The following is a 22,140-nucleotide window of genomic DNA, read 5'->3' on the forward strand; positions in this document are numbered from 1 at the left end:
ACAACGACAACAAAACTCTATCATATACTGCAGTACTTGTATACAGGATTCATGTTCCCAGCATCCCAGATTCAACACTACACAACGACAACAAAACTCTATCATATACTGCAGTACTTGTATACAGGATTCATGTTCCCAGCATCCCAGATTCAACACTACACAACGACAACAAAACTCTATCATATACTGCAGTACTTGTATACAGGATTCATGCTCCCAGCATCCCAGATTCAACACTACACAACGACAACAAAACTCTATCATATACTGCAGTACTTGTATACAGGATTCATGTTCCCAGCATCCCAGATTCAACACTACACAACGACAACAAAACTCTATCATATACTGCAGTACTTGTATACATGATTCATGTTCCCAGCATCCCAGATTCAACACTACACAACGACAACAAAACTCTATCATATACTGCAGTACTTGTATACAGGATTCATGTTCCCAGCATCCCAGATTCAACACTACACAACGACAACAAAACTCTATCATATACTGCAGTACTTGTATACAGGATTCATGTTCCCAGCATCCCAGATTCAACACTACACAACGACAACAAAACTCTATCATATACTGCAGTACTTGTATACAGGATTCATGTTCCCAGCATCCCAGATTCAACACTACACAACGACAACAAAACTCTATCATATACTGCAGTACTTGTATACAGGATTCATGTTCCCAGCATCCCAGATTCAACACTACACAACGACAACAAAACTCTATCATATACTGCAGTACTTGTATACAGGATTCATGTTCCCAGCATCCCAGATTCAACACTACACAACGACAACAAAACTCTATCATATACTGCAGTACTTGTATACAGGATTCATGTTCCCAGCATCCCAGATTCAACACTACACAACGACAACAAAACTCTATCATATACTGCAGTACTTGTATACAGGATTCATGCTCCCAGCATCCCAGATTCAACACTACACAACGACAACAAAACTCTATCATATACTGCAGTACTTGTATACAGGATTCATGTTCCCAGCATCCCAGATTCAACACTACACAACGACAACAAAACTCTATCATATACTGCAGTACTTGTATACAGGATTCATGCTCCCAGCATCCCAGATTCAACACTACACAACGACAACAAAACTCTATCATATACTGCAGTACTTGTATACAGGATTCATGCTCCCAGCATCCCAGATTCAACACTACACAACGACAACAAAACTCTATCATATACTGCAGTACTTGTATACAGGATTCATGCTCCCAGCATCCCAGATTCAAAACTACACAACGACAACAAAACTCTATCATATACTGCAGTACTTGTATACAGGATTCATGCTCCCAGCATCCCAGATTCAAAACTACACAACGACAACAAAACTCTATCATATACTGCAGTACTTGTATACAGGATTCATGCTCCCAGCATCCCAGATTCAAAACTACACAACGACAACAAAACTCTATCATATACTGCAGTACTTGTATACAGGATTCATGCTCCCAGCATCCCAGATTCAATACTACACAACGACAACAAAACTCTATCATATACTGCAGTACTTGTATACAGGATTCATGCTCCCAGCATCCCAGATTCAAAACTACACAACGACAACAAAACTCTATCATATACTGCAGTACTTGTATACAGGATTCATGCTCCCAGCATCCCAGATTCAATACTACACAACGACAACAAAACTCTATCATATACTGCAGTACTTGTATACAGGATTCATGCTCCCAGCATCCCAGATTCAAAACTACACAACGACAACAAAACTCTATCATATACTGCAGTACTTGTATACAGGATTCATGCTCCCAGCATCCCAGATTCAAAACTACACAACAACAACAAAACTCTATCATATACTGCAGTACTTGTATACAGGATTCATGTTCCCAGCATCCCAGATTCAATACTACACAACGACAACAAAACTCTATCATATACTGCAGTACTTGTATACAGGATTCATGTTCCCAGCATCCCAGATTCAATACTACACAACGACAACAAAACTCTATCATATACTGCAGTACTTGTATACAGGATTCATGTTCCCAGCATCCCAGATTCAACACTACACAACAACAACAAAACTCTATCATATACTGCAGTACTTGTATACAGGATTCATGTTCCCAGCATCCCAGATTCAACACTACACAACGACAACAAAACTCTATCATATACTGCAGTACTTGTATACAGGATTCATGTTCCCAGCATCCCAGATTCAAAACTACACAACGACAACAAAACTCTATCATATACTGCAGTACTTGTATACAGGATTCATGTTCCCAGCATCCCAGATTCAACACTACACAACAACAACAAAACTCTATCATATACTGCAGTACTTGTATACAGGATTCATGTTCCCAGCATCCCAGATTCAACACTACACAACAACAACAAAACTCTATCATATACTGCAGTACTTGTATACAGGATTCATGTTCCCAGCATCCCAGATTCAACACTACACAACGACAACAAAACTCTATCATATACTGCAGTACTTGTATACAGGATTCATGCTCCCAGCATCCCAGATTCAACACTACACAACCACAACAAAACTCTATCATATACTGCAGTACTTGTATACAGGATTCATGCTCCCAGCATCCCAGATTCAACACTACACAACCACAACAAAACTCTATCATATACTGCAGTACTTGTATACAGGATTCATGTTCCCAGCATCCCAGATTCAATACTACACAACAACAACAAAACCCTTGCTGACTAAAGTGACTTTCCATCTTGACTGATCGTTGGGATAACAAAGCCTTGCAAGAATGTCTTCATATTGACAGTATCAATATCCGCTTCCATCAGCTTAGCAACCACTGATCTGTACCATGTCAGCTGCTTCTCTGCACCGGCCTGGTCTACACGTGGGATTGGTTTATTCTCTTTAATAAGTTCAGTTACCTTTAAAAATAGAAGAAGAGGAGCTGACAATTGTACAGCAAAAACCAATTTTCCAACAATGTTGCGTAGCAAACAAGTTGAAACAGACTTCTTAATACCCCATTAACTATATATTTGGCTCAATTATGTAGTGTTCTATTATGGACTGATCAAGTTTGTCAATATTCCACAGTTATATTGTAGTGTGTCTCTATGAACAAACACAATTGTTAACAGGTAATAGCCCATTCAGCTATATTCCACAGTTATCATGTAGTGTGTCTGTATGAACAAGCACACTAGTTAACAGGTAATAGCCCATTCAGCTATATTCCGGTGTGCCTCTATAACAAACACAATTAAAAACAGGTATTAGCCCATTCAGCTGTATTCCAGTAATATTGTAGTGTGTCACTATGAACAAGCACATTTGTTAATAGGTAATCCCAGCAGGAATATTTCTGGCGATATTCTATATACACGTCAGCAAATAAATGTTATGTTTGTATTCAGTATTTCTGTATTTATAATGGTTTATGTGTCTCACATATTCTTCTTAAACAGACAGTTAAAATCAAAGATCTCAAATGACCTGTTGACCACGGTCAATAATTTCATCTGGAAGTCCTGCCATAGATGAAATATGGCTAGCATAGCTGTGGTCCGTCTGGCCATGAATTAACTGGTATAGAAAGACCATCTCATCACCATTCGGAATAACTTCCATGGTCTGTAAAAAGGAAATGAGTAAAATGAAAAGGTTACTGACAAAATATCTCTAATCAAGATATTATTCACTGCCTTATAAGCTTCATATACTGGGAGACTAAAGCACTCATATTACTTGTAGAGCATATGAGCATTCATTTGTGAGTAATATGAAGACCTTATGGATAATGATACACACACTAGTAGAGCATATGAGCATTCATTTGTGAGTAATATGAAGACCTTATGGATCATGATACACACTAGTAGAGCATATGAGCATTCATTTGTGAGTAATATGAAGACCTTATGAATCATGATACACACTAGTAGAGCATATGAGCATTCATTTGTGAGTAATATGAAGACCTTATGGATCATGATACACACACTAGTAGAGCATATGAGCATTCATTTGTGAGTAATATGAAGACCTTATGGATCATGATACACACACTAGTAGAGCATATGAGCATTCATTTGTGAGTAATATGAAGACCTTATGGATCATGATACACACTAGTAGAGCATATGAGCATTCATTTGTGAGTAATATGAAGACCTTATGGATCATGATACACACACTAGTAGAGCATATGAGCATTCATTTGCGAGTAATATGAAGACCTTATGGATCATGATACACACACTAGTAGAGCATATGAGCATTCATTTGTGAGTAATATGAAGACCTTATGGATCATGATACACACACTAGTAGAGCATATGAGCATTCATTTGTGAGTAATATGAAGACCTTATGGATCATGATACACACTAGTAGAGCATATGAGCATTCATTTGTGAGTAATATGAAGACCTTATGGATCATGATACACACACTAGTAGAGCATATGAGCATTCATTTGCGAGTAATATGAAGACCTTATGGATCATGATACACACACTAGTAGAGCATATGAGCATTCATTTGTGAGTAATATGAAGACCTTATGGATCATGATACACACACTAGTAGAGCATATGAGCATTCATTTGTGAGTAATATGAAGACCTTATGGATCATGATACACACACTAGTAGAGCATATGAGCATTCATTTGTGAGTAATATGAAGACCTTATGGATCATGGTACACACACTAGTAGAGCATATGAGCATTCATTTGTGAGTAATATGAAGACCTTATGGATCATGATACACACACTAGTAGAGCATATGAGCATTCATTTGTGAGTAATATGAAGACCTTATGGATCATGATACACACACTAGTAGAGCATATGAGCATTCATTTGTGAGTAATATGAAGACCTTATGGATCATGATACACACACTAGTAGAGCATATGAGCATTCATTTGTGAGTAATATGAAGACCTTATGGATCATGATACACACACTAGTAGAGCATATGAGCATTCATTTGTGAGTAATATGAAGACCTTATGGATCATGATACACACTAGTAGAGCATATGAGCATTCATTTGTGAGTAATATGAAGACCTTATGGATCATGATACACACACTAGTAGAGCATATGAGCATTCATTTGCGAGTAATATGAAGACCTTATGGATCATGATACACACACTAGTAGAGCATATGAGCATTCATTTGTGAGTAATATGAAGACCTTATGGATCATGATACACACTAGTAGAGCATATGAGCATTCATTTGTGAGTAATATGAAGACCTTATGGATCATGATACACACACTAGTAGAGCATATGAGCATTCATTTGTGAGTAATATGAAGACCTTATGGATCATGATACACACACTAGTAGAGCATATGAGCATTCATTTGTGAGTAATATGAAGACCTTATGGATCATGATACACACACTAGTAGAGCATATGAGCATTCATTTGTGAGCAATATGAAGACCTTATGAATCATGATACACACACTAGTAGAGCATATGAGCATTCATTTGTGAGTAATATGAAGACCTTATGGATCATGATACACACTAGTAGAGCATATGAGCATTCATTTGTGAGTAATATGAAGACCTTATGAATCATGATACACACACTAGTAGAGCATATGAGCATTCATTTGTGAGTAATATGAAGACCTTATGGATCATGATACACACACTAGTAGAGCATATGAGCATTCATTTGTGAGTAATATGAAGACCTTATGGATCATGATACACACACTAGTAGAGCATATGAGCATTCATTTGTGAGTAATATGAAGACCTTATGGATCATGATACACACACTAGTAGAGCATATGAGCATTCATTTGTGAGTAATATGAAGACCTTATGGATCATGATACACACACTAGTAGAGCATATGAGCATTCATTTGTGAGTAATATGAAGACCTTATGGATCATGATACACACTAGTAGAGCATATGAGCATTCATTTGCGAGTAATATGAAGACCTTATGGATCATGATACACACACTAGTAGAGCATATGAGCATTCATTTGCGAGTAATATGAAGACCTTATGGATCATGATACACACACTAGTAGAGCATATGAGCATTCATTTGTGAGTAATATGAAGACCTTATGGATCATGATACACACTAGTAGAGCATATGAGCATTCATTTGTGAGTAATATGAAGACCTTATGGATCATGATACACACACTAGTAGAGCATATGAGCATTCATTTGTGAGTAATATGAAGACCTTATGGATCATGATACACACACTAGTAGAGCATATGAGCATTCATTTGTGAGTAATATGAAGACCTTATGGATCATGATACACACACTAGTAGAGCATATGAGCATTCATTTGTGAGCAATATGAAGACCTTATGAATCATGATACACACACTAGTAGAGCATATGAGCATTCATTTGTGAGTAATATGAAGACCTTATGGATCATGATACACACTAGTAGAGCATATGAGCATTCATTTGTGAGTAATATGAAGACCTTATGAATCATGATACACACACTAGTAGAGCATATGAGCATTCATTTGTGAGTAATATGAAGACCTTATGGATCATGATACACACACTAGTAGAGCATATGAGCATTCATTTGTGAGTAATATGAAGACCTTATGGATCATGATACACACACTAGTAGAGCATATGAGCATTCATTTGTGAGTAATATGAAGACCTTATGGATCATGATACACACACTAGTAGAGCATATGAGCATTCATTTGTGAGTAATATGAAGACCTTATGAATCATGATACACACACTAGTAGAGCATATGAGCATTCATTTGTGAGTAATATGAAGACCTTATGAATCATGATACACACACTAGTAGAGCAACAGCTGAGGGTCCCAAATGACATGTGCAACATATACCACCCATGCAGCCTTGAGAAGCTAAACATCTTTCTCATAGTTTAACTACCAAAGTTACCCACCCAGTAGAATATTTGCCATATAAGAAACATTGACACCAGCATTCTAAACAATACCAAATGGGCACTACTACCAACTGCAATATCAAAATAAAAAGAAACGAACTGTCTACTATTGATGAAAGTCCCATACATATGAACTAACTTTGAGAGAGTGCTATGACACTTCTTGTCAAGAGGGAGTCTAAATGAGTAAATAAGGTATAAACTAAAATACCATACAGCACTGCACATCTCTTTGGCTCAGAAACCAAATTGGCTAAGTTAGCGATTTCTTGCCACACTTTATATACTAAATTTAAAGGCACACTCTCAGCTAGGAAATTGCTAAAATCAAAAATCTTGTCTCAACGTATTCCCAGATTAAAAAATAAAAACAATGCTGCCCTCTTCTCACAGCGGCAACATATTCATTTCTTTAATATGGCATTCTCATCCTTAGCTATAAACAGCATATGCAAATGGGTACTGTTACCGCGAAGGGATCAGGTTTCAGAGATTCTAATCTGCCTCTCAGTGTTGCGTAACCTATAGGCACATTGTGTAATTGTACTGTGTGCTATTCGAGTTAACGCAATTTTTCGATTTGCTATATGGAACAGTGCATATTGTACTGCTGGGAAAACGCTATACCAGCTCGTAGGAGCAGATAGTTGTTATGGAAAGAGTCATATGTATGATCTCGTGCTGCCGATTTTTGTTGGAGAAATTGCTGAAGATATAAAATGCGAATAGTTTCGTCGTGTAATTCTCTATAAACATGTGACTGAATGTGTGCTGCTAATGTACTGTTATTTGACGAAACGACTTGCTTCTGGCCTAACGTTCTTCAATACTTGAGTTCAAAATAAAATAAAACTGTGAGCAAACAGCTTATCCACTAGAGAGCCTGTGTAGAAAAAACACGCACATAATACAGACAGGTTAATGATTTCATTTCATTTCATTTCATTTATTTGTTTTTTCTCAATATACGGTACATTGTATGTCATACAAACGTTTACAGATATGAAATTGAGTATAAAGAGAAAGGAAGTGATCTAAAAACCTGAAAGGCTTATCGAGTAGAGCCACTCCCTAAAGAAGGAAAATAATTAAGTTATCAGAGTTAACGATATAAACAAACAAAGATTTCTAAAAAGTATTATGGATCAATAATCACTTATGTAAACCTCGCTTAATTGACTTTTAAAGGAACGTGGTGACTGAGAATCATTTTGTATATGATCATGATGATTAAGTAGATAATTCCAGCAAGTGTTTGCCCGATAACGTATACTCTGTTTACCCAGGTTACTATGGGGAAAAAGTCTATGTATGTGACCAGCCTGTCTTGTATTATAATCATGGATTTCCCTATTAACAGTGAATAAATTTTTACATGTGGGCGGATTATACCCATTAATAGAGCGATAAGCGAATGTAGCAAGATGAACTTTCACAAGGTCCGGTAATTTCAGTAGCTTAAGTGAGGCAAATAATTTACTAGTATGATCGTTATAGTCGGCAGAAGATATATGTCGAATAGCCCTTTTTTGAAGTACAAAAAGTTTCTTAATGTTATAAGCAGCCGTGCCAGACCAAACTGTAATGCAATAAGTAAGGTGAGGATAAATTAAAGTAAAATATAAAGAACGAAGAATATGTTTTGGTAAGTAGTGCTTCAATTTGGAAAGAATCCCAACGCCACGAGAAATATTTGTTGATATTGTATTTATGTGATCACGCCATGTCAGACCAGAATCAATAGTTACCCCTAGAAAAGTGGTAAAACACACTTTTTTTAGACTACTACCATGCATCTGTATGTCAGACAGAATATTCCTATTCCTACCTTCATTGAAAACAACATATTTTGTCTTACCTACATTTAAAGAAAGTTTGTTAGCTGAATACCAAGCATGAAATTCATCAAGCACATGACAAACTCTAGCCCTCATTTCCACAGGATCCAAGCCAGAGAAAAAAATATTTGGATCATCAGCGAATGATATGATAGTACAATTATCTGACACATGACAAATATCATTTACATATATTATAAAAAGCAAGGGCCCCAATATAGATCCTTGTGGAACCCCACAAACAACATTCATGCAATCAGAATCCGTATGAAGACAATTTGTAAATTGTTTGCTGTTTGATAAATAGCTTCTAATCCAGTCTAGTCCTGTGCCTCTTATGCCATAATGTGACAATTTCATAAACAAAATACGGTGATCAATTGTATCAAACGCTTTGGACAAGTCCAAGAATACACCGACGGAAGTCATTTTATTATCTATGGCATCATACAATACCTCCAAGGCCTCAGTCAAAGCAAGTTCGGTTGAGTGTCCTGGCCGATACCCATATTGACTTTTGAACATAATATCATGTTTACTGATAAAATTATAAATACGATTATGAACTATTCTTTCAAAGATTTTAGAGAAGCCTGTTAGTACAGAAACTGGGCGATAATTACCTATAACATCATGATCCCCTTCTTTATAAACAGGGATAACTTTCGCAATTTTTATATGATCTGGGACAGTACCAGTTGCTAAGGATAAATTTATAATGTGAGTAAGAGGGTGAACAACGTTATGTAACACCTTTCTTAGTATTGAAGGCTTTATGCCATCGAAGCCGGCAGATTTATCTGGTTTCAAACAAGCAAGTGCAACTTTAAATACTTCACTCTCATTTGCAGGAGACATATAAAGGGTTGAAGGATTTGAATTTCTTAGGTAATGATTTGGATTAGTGTCACTATGAATATCTGACGCTAAGTTGGGCCCAACATTTATAAAGAAATCATTGAATGCGTTTGTAATCTGCTTAGGATCATTGGTTTTACCGTTGCTGACTTTCATCGTGTCGGGAATAGACGACTTACTTTTTCTATTATGTAATACATCATTGATTATTGCCCAAGTACGTTTAGAATTGCCACTGCAACTATTGAACTTATCAGAATAATACCGAGTTTTCGAAATACGAATAATGTGGGTCAATTTATTAAGTACGAAACTTGTCGGAATTGTCCATATTGGGGTTTTTCAACATCTTGCGATAGAGTTTATTTTTACGTTTGATTGATTGTAAAATACCAGTCGTTATCCAAGGATGACGCTTTTTACGACGCTTTGAGTTACTGATATAAATATATGGAAAGCATTCATCATAAATATTTTGAAAAACTGTAATGAAATTGTAATAAGCTACGTTCACGTCCTCAATAGAACATATGAAATTCCAGTCGGTATTATGTATTAAATTATTAAAATACGTAGTATTCTTGTCGGAATAGTTCCTAGCGTAGTAGACAGAATCAGATTTACTCTGTTCTACTGAAGTTTGAATGAAAACGGGGAAGTGGTCACTTATATTCGTTAGTAGTATGCCAGGCGTGATATCAGTAATATTGTTGGTGAATATATTGTCAATAAGTGAGGCCACGGTTCCACTTACTCGAGTAGGCTTGGAAATTGTAGGGAAAAAATTGTTTGAAAACACAGTGTTTATGAAGTCAGAAGTTCCATTTTTTAGTAAATCAATATTAAAATCCCCCATGATATAACCATGTTTGTTCTCACTAGATATTAAATTGAGTATAATATTTATATATTCATTGAATGTAGATGTCAAACCCTGTGGAGGTCTATAGACTACTCCAACGATTATATTATTCTTATTCATTGCTATTTCTATGAAAATGCTTTCTATTGAAAAAAGATATGTCAGTCCTTTTTACAAACGTATAATTATTTGATATAAAAAGACCAACACCACCACCTCTCATGCTATCCCTGTGACTTTCTATAAAAGTATATTGATCTATTTGTAACAAAGGTGATATTTGGTCACTTAACCACGTCTCACTGAAGCCAATTATTGAGAACTCATGATTAAGAAGGGAAAGAAAGTCAATTATTGAGTTGAAGTTTTTGTTTAGGCTACGACTGTTTACATGAAACAGAGAGAATACATGAGGTTTACCAGTGAGTTGATTGAAGGAACCAATGTCAAAGTAGCGACAAAGACTAACAGGAACTTGTGAGTTTAGGTTGTGTGAGTCATAAAAATCATTATTCATGAACTGCGGACTTGGTCCATGTAGTGCCTCCAAAAAATCATTGTGATTTGAAAGATTTTGAAAGGGCAAACCAGAGTCACAAGAATCACAAATCCAAGAATTACACCTATTACTGATACACCACGTATGACGAAAAGTACCACAATTTTCACATTTAACCTTATTATACGTTTCACTTATGATAAGATTACAATTTTCACAAACTAACATCACCTGTTTTCGATCAGAGTGATAAAAAAGGAAGACAAAAAGTACAAAAATATGTAAATGTATACATCCTTTGGATTAATTATTGATTTACAGTGTCATTTTCTAGTGCCAAAGAGCTAGAGACGCTTCAAGTCATTCAGCCCCCAGATTCGTTTCGTAAACTCGGTGTTGTTCTTGCTTACCAGTGCGATGACTTTGCCATCGTGTGACCAGGCTGCTTTGACCAGGGTGGTGTTTTTCGTCGCCTGTAGTAGCTCTTGGTTCGCCTTCGTTAGGTCCTCCTGTATTACAAGGCGGGTGCCCTTCAATTTCCGCCTGTTCTTTATGCATAGTTCTCTGGTTTTGTAGTTCTGGAATTTGACGATTATTGCCCTGGGTTTACCCGGCTCTTTCTTACCGATCCGATGCGACCTATCAATGTCTGTTGGATTCAGGTTGAGTCCCAGATGCTGTGATGCGAGGTCCATCATGATGACGTCAGAATTTTCGTTCGGCTTCTCCTCCACACCAAACACACGAATGCAGTTTCTTCGGGAGTACTGTTCCAGCTGGTTCAATTGGTTGGTTGAGTTGTTGAGTTTGTCTGTCAATTCCGAGATCTCGTCCTGCATGGCTTTCAGTTCTGAAGAAGTTTTCTCGGCTTCCACTTCGATGTCATGTATTTTGCCAGAATTTATCTCGATCTGCTTCAAAAACTTATCCAGTTTTTTATCCAGAGCTCAATCAATACAAGCTTGCAGCTTTAGCTCGAAATCTTGGCTTGCGATTACTTTTGTAACCACTTGAGTGACAATCTCTGAGATTTCCTTTTCTTTCGTGTTGGAGCGTGTAGACATTGTTAGGAATCACCGGACCGATTTATGTCGATAACTGTCCCACAGGACTCTGAGCGATGATAATAAGTCCAACGGCTTCGATTGACGGCCTGTAGGATTCTATAGTTTGGAGCTTTGGGCCGAGGTACAGTAGTAGCAAAACACCGTAAGCTTAGGCTATGTTAGGATAACTTTTTCACTTCACCATTCGTTGAGCAAATTTTCTGATGCAGTTCTGCAGCTCAAAATAGCCAGAAAATGATCGGATTTTCAGTTAGGTCTTCCAAAGGCTCTATATAAGGGAGGATTCACATGATTTACCTTCCTCTTGATTGTGAGCTGATGAAAATTAGCGAAAATTTGCGAGTCTTATAATGTGTCGTTAAGTCCGTCCTTCAACTAAGCCATTATGAGCATGGTGAACACAAAGAGATAGATGTAAGGGGATTAGTAGACAAGGGATGGAGAGAAGAATGAAAGATAAAAACCAACAGGGGAAGAGGAGAGGTAGGAGATAAACAGTGGAGGGACAAAGAGAGGATTAAGGGAAGGGGTAGGAATAAACTGGAGGACAAAGACAGAAAAGTGTGGAGAAAAAAAAGTGTGGAGAAAAAAAGGGGTGGAAAAAGCTATGAGAAAAGGAGTAATGGGGGAGGGGGGCAAGGGGAGAAGGAATGAAGAAAAGTTAGTCATGTCCTTCCTGAATGTTGAACCCATGAGGTTGAATGGTGCGAAGGCGTAGCATCCACAACCTCCTACTGCTGATTCGCACTAGCTCAGGACGGCTACCTAAGGATTCAATCCCCTGGGCCTATAGAGACATGTCGTTAATGGTATGGTTGCATAGCTCCCAACTGAGAAGGCAAATGCTGGTCCATGCCACGAATTGCCGTCCTGGGGGAGGGGTATATGGGGGGGTGTCTCCCTCCCCTTTTGATTTTTTTTTTTTAATCCTGGTGATGCCTACATGTAAAATGGTGGCACCTATAAAGGCTTTTGTCACCCAAAATTTTCTGAGAAATATGCATTTTGTTGTGTGTAACATCAATAAATTGAATAGTAGGTGATAATTCATTCTTGCCCGTGGCATGAAAATGTTCGCTGCTCGCCCCAATGAAATGAAATATAGCCTAATTTGAGGTTCAAATGATGATGTAAAGGAGGTTTTATACTCTATTATGCTAAATGCTAAAGAAATGATGGTGGCTAAGTCCAAATTTGATGCAATTTTATGTATACTTGTCAATTACAATGCAGGTTTTTGGGATGCTTGCGTGGGTCAGGGGCTTTGGGTGTTAGAATGCGGGTCCAACCCACGAATTGTGGGTCAGTTGGGAGCTCTGTGGTTGGGAAGGTTAAAGTGTTCTCCAAAAAAACCCAAAAGATGAATGACCTTCGGCACAGGGGTAAACTGGACTCCTCCAGCTGCCTTTACTACATTTTACTGCATTACTACAAACATATGGTGGCTTCCACGCCAACTCTCAACCAGAGTATGCTGTATTGGCCCCAAATAAACCAGATATTCAAATATGGTTACCTTTGGTCAAAGTTTTGAAACTAATTTTATTACCACCTTCCTCCACCAATTTACCTCCACCAGTTTACCTCACTGGGGCATTCAGGCATCTTATGCTTTCAATTAGAATGCCTTAGAACAATTTGGAATGTAAAGACCTCTAGGAACATATTAAATATTTTAGCAATTATAGCATGCTAAATTGGGGACAATACTACATAGCCCACCTTGAAAATATCCTGTAACCTACTCTGGATAAACACTATCTAATATGGAAGAAATGCTTTGGTTAAAGTATGAATATGGTCACTTGAACATTAAGGAATGCAAGTGAGATAGTGGTAAGTTTTCCCTGCTCATGGTTATTGTAGTTGAACTCAATGTATAGAACTGTACAGATGCAATCAATGTGTTAAAAATAAAAACATGTTACAATACTGACTTACCTAACTTTAGAATAAGCAATACAAACAATAGTAGGGCAGTGTTCCAAATACGGAATGCAAGAACATATGCCCAAATAGGGCTAGGAGACACCATGCCTCCATTGTGGAACTTCTCCATGATTGCAGCTTTACATGCAAAAGAAACTTTGCCAAAACTTCAAAAGACCCTATAATGTCCCCTGCATTTCAAACATCTCCATCTGCCACTATCTCCATCTGCCACTGGGCCCGACTGGGGTTATCATGAGAGCACTGAATGAACTGTTTTATCACTACTAGCTGCAAGTTAGAGTACCTCTTCAACACTCTATGACATCACAATATATGTTATGTTAAATTGATCTCACACAATACAAAATAAAGACAAGTTATTCGTTACCAACAATAAATAACCCAAGATCAATGTCACATTAGAACTACTGGTATGACTGAACAAACTACAGTAATTAAAAAGATCAGATATTGCTATCATGGAAAGCCAAATAGTGTACAATCAAGTATGTAGTGAAACCAATATTCAATCATTTACTTATTTAATATGACACAGTTGTAACTTTGATGACATCAATTATGTAGTTTACTTACACTATGAATGAACATTCAAATCAATGCTAAATACTACAGAAAGGAGAAGGATACATAACGCACTGAATGCAACAATCAATGTTTGACACCATGGAGAAGATAAATTCTTATGATACATTGCACTAGCTTAGTAACTTCATTTTACTGAGACACCATGTTTGTTGTTGTCTATTATGGTACAGTTTGTTCAATTGTCTTGAAGCCTTGTGATATCTACATTCTGGATACTTGTTACTCCCATTGTCCACTCTTGTGTCCTTGATGTATGGTATTTAAATAAGCTGAGAAACTGCTTTGACATCAGCTAATTCCAAATTGTCCGTATCCATGTTAACAACGTTCACTATGCAAATCCATAGCTTCCACTGGAGAACAAGAAATATGACAATCATCTTACGTAAAGTAGAGAAGCACACATTTATTAATGAAACAATCCAACACAAATACTTCCAGTTCCAACCCTTATATCTGCTTGCAAAACATCCATCATGCCATAACGCTATGCTGTGCTGTACTGTTCCTCTAAAGGATGTTCTGTACATCTGTAATGTGAAATGAAAATGGAAAAAAGACATATTTATGGCATTATGTGAGGACAGAAGTGTCACAAAGATATACCTGTTCAAATGATTTTCCAAGATATGATTATTTGATTTTAATTGCAAAAGAGACATTCAGGCTCATAGCCAAGGTAACTGGGTTGGAGCCAGCATAAATGTTATGTTTGTTTATTCACTGAGATTGTAACTTGCACTCATTGTAATAACTAAAATTTATTGTTCAAATCTGGGTGAAAGTAGACCCCTTAATGATGCCCCTAACATGTTAAACTAGAAATATACCTCACACTCAAAATTTGACAAAAATGTCAATGTTTTTGCTGATATGAAACTATATGCACATGACAACCTGATCAGATGACAACTACAGTATAGGCAGTTAAGAGTAACTATCTTTAAGCAGTGCAAGTACTGTACTGTATGTACGAATGATGCCACATCATCATGAAACATAAAAAGAAAACATAAAGAGAAAAGAATAAACGTGCAATGTTTGAACACAAACTGCTTCAGACAGGTAGGTAACACATTCTACAAGATTGGTAAATGTCTTTATTTTTCAGAGATAAGGAAAAATACTACAGGTACTGTTATCATTAACTTGTGGGGTTTGAACATTTTTGGGTCCCTCACATTTACAGACCTCCAGTGGCTGTTTTAGCACTATACTTAGCACTACATGTCTATGTCATTAATATAACATAATACAATAAATGAATAAATGTGTCCAATGTCCTAAATCTGGTTAGTCATATACAGTCCTACAGTAGTAGACTGCAGACCTAGTTAAAATGTAGACTTATTTACAGCATGGAATGGTTACAGTATGTACATCAAAAAATTACCAGTCTCCACTGGGGTATAGCTGCTGGAGTGCATTGCTGCATCAGCCTCGGTTGGGCATAGCCTTTCGTTGAGGAACTGGTGTTATCTTTTCTGGTTGATCAGTTTGGATACCAACCTCTTGAGTTTCTTAATTGGGCACACACCTTCAACTGAAAAAGACAAATAATACCGGGATGTGCAAAGTTAATAATATATCAGAATGCATACTGTACACATAGCAGGGAAGTGCTCATGAATATTTGAGTGCCAGGCAGATTGGGCGGTAGTGTGATCCACACCCTGGGAGAGGGATTTCATGGGTGGGATAACCCCCCCCCCCCCCCAAATGGACAAATTTTGCACATGAAGTATGCTTGTGTGGTGCTATATTCCTACAGTATTCTGTGCCATATATTATCATCAAAAAGTGCTGGGCGAGAAAGGTTAAATACTGTTTGTGCGGGGCGCCATTCAGAACTGCTGGGCGCAGCTGCCCAGTGTGGGCAAATCCCTGACATAGTGAATTATATAACTTCCAACATAAATTACAGAATACCACATTTTGCCCTTCACTAAATAGTCAATAATTCAAATCAATTTTGCAAACACAGAACAGTAATTACACTACTAGTTAATACAGAACTTTGCTTTTGGCAGCATAAATTCATCACATCTGCTTTATGATTTACAGTGTCAACTCTGCAAGTATCCAAGAATGGTTCATTTACTAATCTAGTGCAAACCTAAACTAGTGATGTGCAACAATTTCTATTATATTTCTTATTTCTATGTTAGTAGTATACACCCGCAGTATTATAACTCATCTACTAATACCTTACATACACTAAATGTCATAACGTTTGATGTTACAATGGCAATGTCACAGTCAGTAGGCTTGCTCATACACTAATATGTCACCAAATTTCATCATGTTCAGGGATGCATAATTGCTTTCAAAAATATAGCTAGGCTTTGCTTATTTCCAAGACTAAAAATTGCGGAATATTCTACAGGTGTGCCCTAAACAATGAAGTGTATAAAAGATACTATAGAAACATGATATGGTATATAATGGGCGACCATTCTAGTTCTCTCACAAATCAGTAGTATCATTTTCATTTTGTATAATTTTTAGAACTGCATGATCAGATTATGTTTAGAGCTATGAAGCCTATGATGTTGTTATATTTTGGCAAATGTCTTTAATTTATGAATGATGAAATTATCAATTATTGTAAGACGGACTCAAAGACCCCCCGGAATGGTGCGTCATGTCCGATGAAGCGCATATTTGGTGCGTTATTACAACTACAATATGTGCGTCAGTGTCCGTCAATGTGCCATGCATGGTGTATATATCCTTTAAATTAAATGTGATAAATTTTGTCGAACATAAAATGGTGGCATTCACAATTATTGGTGACATTGATTTGTTTATATTGTCCTTGATTTTATGATTAAACAACGATGATAGCAAACTATCATGTTATGAATGCATAAATATGTGAACAATATCTACTATCCTTCACTAATTCAACAAAGGACCCTGTAGAGCTAGTGTAGCTTCTTACTGAGGTTTTTGAGTTTTGAATTAATTTGGAAAACTTAGTTATATCAGTTATCACTTTACACTACAGTTACCAGGAAAAGTTGCTACCGTTTTTTTAAGTTACTATATATCAAGTTGGGAGTATTATAGGCATACTCTAATTTGGGATAGAAAGAGTTTAAATTAATGCGCTCATTTTTTCTTTGCAAGTGGAGAATCATCCACAGCTAAAGTGGCTATGCGGATTGACAAACAAGTGAAGCAAATTAAATACCCTAGCCTATGCATATTAGACTTAAAAAAGTAAAAGAACCCAATGCCTTAGTAACTTAATTCATCTTGGAGTTGCTCAGCAGATTCGAGGTTATTTCACCACTTAAGAACCCATTCTCAGACCAAAAAAAGACAAAACTGAAATGGCTACACAAATTAGTAGTCTATAACTGAGAATGACCATGCATGCAATTATGCAGTAAATTTTCAAGTTGTCAGACTAATTTATTTGTTGCTAGGAACTCTATAATTGTGCTGGTAAAGTAGAGTAGGAAATGAAAACAGTTACTTTATTGCATATATAGGCCCGTCCCTCACGTATCTCATTGCATACTAGACTTACAGTTACAAAATAAATATGCCCATATCAAAAATGCTCTTGACAGGAATAACCACCAAATTGAGGTAGGCCCTCCATGGTGCATAATTTTATAAATCTGGGCCTGGAGCTAGGCTACAGTAGTCCTACTTTTGCTATTGCTCCGCTCATGAGAAGTTGCATTTCTTTCGAGTTTAATTTTCTTGTGGGGAGATCTCCCTAGCAATGATGATATTACACTAATGTACAGTAGGCTACTGTAAGTCCTATTCATATTTGCAAAGCTATCGAATCATAAACCAAACACATGATACCGCACACTTCCATACTGATCATGCTTAGTAGGCGAATATAAGTAGAAAAGCATAAATAACACTTCATGAAATGTTCGGCCTAGGCTAGGCTACAGTTTGTACAGCAGCCTGCACTGCAGTAGCATGGACACTGCGGAGTTCGGACACCTAAGCCTCAAAACACCCCAAAACTATATCTCATGGTATAAATCACCTTAAATTATACTTGATATGGTTGGGTCATTTTGGAGAGAAAATAACTGTAGCTTCGTAGTTTTTCGTGCAATTGGCTCTTGCTATAGGTTGTCTCATCGTGAAATCGCGTATTTCTTTGGGGTGTCCGAACTTCGCAGTGTTCCAAACTTCGCAAAACTGACTATACTACTACTGTACTAACCTATGTCTCTCGGTGTATTAGTTGCCTTAGTTTTGTAGTACTCGTAGTAGGCCTAGCTAGCATGATCTATTGAACAATATAACAAGGAAGCCTACGGTAGACCAAACACTTCGGCCGGAAAACAGTATACAGTAGCCTAAACAGTAAATATATAACGTTAGTCGTTAGCATAATTTGCTGCCTACCTTCTCGTATGAATGATCTGCCATGCCAGTAAATGCTCCGCGAAGGTACTATTTGTCATTTTGTCGATCCCCGATCTCTGTTCAAGTAGATCGTTTTTGGAGACCCAGTCCACGTACGTAGCACCAGCTCAAGTACACTTTTCATTTCATGTCCGTTTTGTCGCTCACTGCTTTTGGCATCGGGTTTCACACTAAAGCAACCTGTGCCTTCCACCTCAACAGCGCGGCGACGCGGCCGCAATATACACGTTACGTGTGTTATGCTACCACTGCATGAAACTGTGCTATATATTACGTATATTTACATACAGGGTACACTGTACACTGGCAGTATATTACAAATACCGAGTCACGTGATTAACGGTGAACCATCGAAACATATGAAATTGGCCCGCCCTCTAAAAATTTCCTAGCTGAGAGTGTGCTTTTAATACATAAAGCGTGGGAAGAAATCATTAACATTTGCATGTGAGATTATCAAAGTTTAGTTATGTATTGTTAGCAGCAAGATATGTGCACACATGTGAACTACACATCAAGTTCAATCTAGCTTTATTTTTAGTGTTATCACAGTTACAAAGTGTTAAGGCTTTGACCTCTATTGACCCCACATGTGCTTTAAGCTACACAAAACAAAGAAGGTGATTTATCGTACCATGTGTGCGAGATAAAATGGTAAGCTCAGCCTCGTACGTGTTTAGCTTCATTGAGCGTCGTCTCAATGACAACCTCAATTAACTATGGCAAAGTGAATTTTGTAAGTGATTCAATTGTAACACCACTCCATGTTAGTTGTGTCTGCTGTAGGTTTTCTCTGCTTTGAGTTATTGATGGGAAACTCTGCAACATTTACCGGGTTATCTTGTCTTTTTCTGTTTTTTTGTTATTACAAAAAGGTTGGACAAAAACATAAACTAATGATAAGATAATTCTGATAGTGAAGTGGCTTATTTTCACAAGCACAGAGATATTTGTAACACTTGCTTGTGGACACCAACACACTGAGTCAATATTATGGATTTAACAATTTTCTTTACATAGCAGAGCTCATAGATCAACTCTGCCACCTTAAATCCTTGTCATTAATGACTGAAGGCTAGGTGGCTTTCTTTAATGTTCAAATAATTTTTACAACTCTCTGCAATAACCAGTTTCCCATAGACAATCTAATATTTCACAGAGCACTGACGATAACAGGGACAATATTATGAGAAACTGAGCAAATAGAAGGTTTAGTTCATACTGAGAAATCTTGTTTGCAACCTATAGTGGTTTGGGCACTGGACACCTCAAATGATCTTTGACCTCCACCAGTGGCGTAGCTAGGATTTTTGGAGTGGGGGGGGGCCATGGGGTGGCTGTTCTTTCTTGTGGGGGGCCGGGGGTTACTATCTAAGCGGAGCGCCACCTTGTTGGCGCGGAGCGAACAGACAAAATTTGAGATTTCAGCAACCCCCAGATGGCAGGAGATGGCACCTGTGAGGCAAAATAGCAACCAAAAAGATGTGCAACTTTGGTGACAGAAATGCCAAAAAAGTTTTTTCTCTTTCATGCTGACTGGCCTTGCCAACTCAGCCAGACTTTTAACTTGAGGGAAGTTGGCATCATTTGTCGTTTCAAGATGTCAAGACCTTTCTCCCAACTCAAACCCCTGTGGGCTACCGGTAGGTTTGCAGGATATCCAATAGGCGTACGGGACCATTTTGGTTTGGGGGGTGGGCAGAAACTTTTCTGCCTGAAAGTTCCCGTGACACTATCTAAGCGGAGCGCCACCATCGGTTGGCGTGTAGCGTACAAGAAATTATTTGGCAAAATATGCCTCTCAGATTGCCGGAAATGGCACTTCTGAGGTCTTGCAAGTTACATCTAAACATTCTTTATTTTATAATCTCACGTTTAGAAATTTACACTTCCCCAAAATTTCCATAAATTAGAAGAAGAAAAAATGGTAGAATCACTTTGAAGGGGTAAAATAGGACAGTATATTTTTAAAGCTCCTATTTAGTTATGGTATTTATTATTTTAACACAGTACTCAGCTACCTCCAGAAAAATATACATAGTAGACGGGAAAATGTCGCTGTGTCGGGTGAGACTGCAATTTGTCTCACAAAAAAGTATAACAAATAACAAAGAATATGATAAACCTGTACTTTTAGGCTTGTAGGCACTCCCCCACCCCGCCCCCCACCATCCATGAAAAAGAACACGTTTCTTATATACACTCATGTCAGGGATGTCAAGGTATACAGTTGACTAGTTAGAAAAAATGTTTACTGCGGTTTTTCACTTCAGAGACTGCTAATCTCCATGCATGCATGTCACCACCATTGTGAGCGGCGTTCCTTGTTAATAATTTTGGGCGATAGTGCAAAAAGCGTGGTAGCCCAGATGAGCTGCGCTTACGGTGGTGTTACACAGAAATATTCGGGCATCATGATGCTAAATAAAGAAAATCATTAGGCCTATATTAATGTCAAAAAACAAATAACAGAGAATGCTCTCCACGGAATTGTCGGGCAAAAATATGAAAAAGATTCGGGCAAGCTACTGCATATTTATATATATTTTTTTTCTCCTCTTAGGCTGCCCGAATTTTTCAGGACTTTTGCCCGAATTTCTTGTCCTCTGGAAATTTGGGGGGCAGTCTGCCCCCCCCCCCCGCCCGCCTCGTACGCTTATGCATGTGGACTTACATAGCATTAGAGGAAGGGGATGGAAGACTAACACGCATCGATGTTTCGGTAATGGTCCACATTGGTGGCTCGGTGCTAATTAGGCCATTTATTGGGTTTCTTGAGGCAGCTGTCATCAGAATCTGGGTTTTGTGCCAATCGATGACCGATAACAGTACGTGCATGTTGAATAGTTCCGAAATCTTCTCATACTCTGACTGTAATTTATGAATAAAATTTATCGTACGCGTGATCAGTACAGTACAGTGCATATCATCATAGACGTACGTACGTACTACGTACGTTCGTATATCAGACGCACTCGATACCCACGATACGAAACGGTCCTGGAGAAACAATTTCCACTCATCATATTTTAAGGCGATACAGTAGTGAGTAGTGAACAGGCACA

At 37.7% G+C, this 22,140-nt stretch overlaps 1 protein-coding gene and 1 long non-coding RNA gene across 10 annotated transcripts in view; both read right to left on the minus strand.

The window, feature by feature from the left end:
- Positions 1–1,575: 1,575 nt before the first annotated feature.
- Positions 1,576–22,140, minus strand: part of LOC139957612 (mutS protein homolog 5-like) — a 116,993-nt gene continuing 96,428 nt past the window's right edge. For all 9 annotated transcript variants that reach the window (XM_071955302.1, XM_071955297.1, XM_071955298.1 and 6 more), the window contains 2 exons: positions 3,540–3,677; positions 1,576–2,968 (listed from right to left, as the gene is read on the minus strand). In XM_071955302.1, coding sequence (XP_071811403.1) covers positions 2,780–2,968; positions 3,540–3,677 — 327 coding nt within the window. In that variant the 3' untranslated portion in view covers positions 1,576–2,779. The remainder of the gene's footprint in view (positions 2,969–3,539; positions 3,678–22,140) is intronic.
- On the minus strand, positions 7,929–21,717 carry LOC139957725 (uncharacterized). Its single transcript, XR_011789517.1, has 2 exons — positions 16,059–21,717; positions 7,929–15,195 (listed from the first exon to the last, which is right to left on the minus strand). It is a non-coding gene; the product is annotated as an uncharacterized lncRNA (long non-coding RNA).

Source organism: Apostichopus japonicus, chromosome 2 (assembly GCF_037975245.1).
Source record: "Apostichopus japonicus isolate 1M-3 chromosome 2, ASM3797524v1, whole genome shotgun sequence".
Lineage (NCBI taxonomy): Eukaryota > Metazoa > Echinodermata > Holothuroidea > Aspidochirotida > Stichopodidae > Apostichopus > Apostichopus japonicus.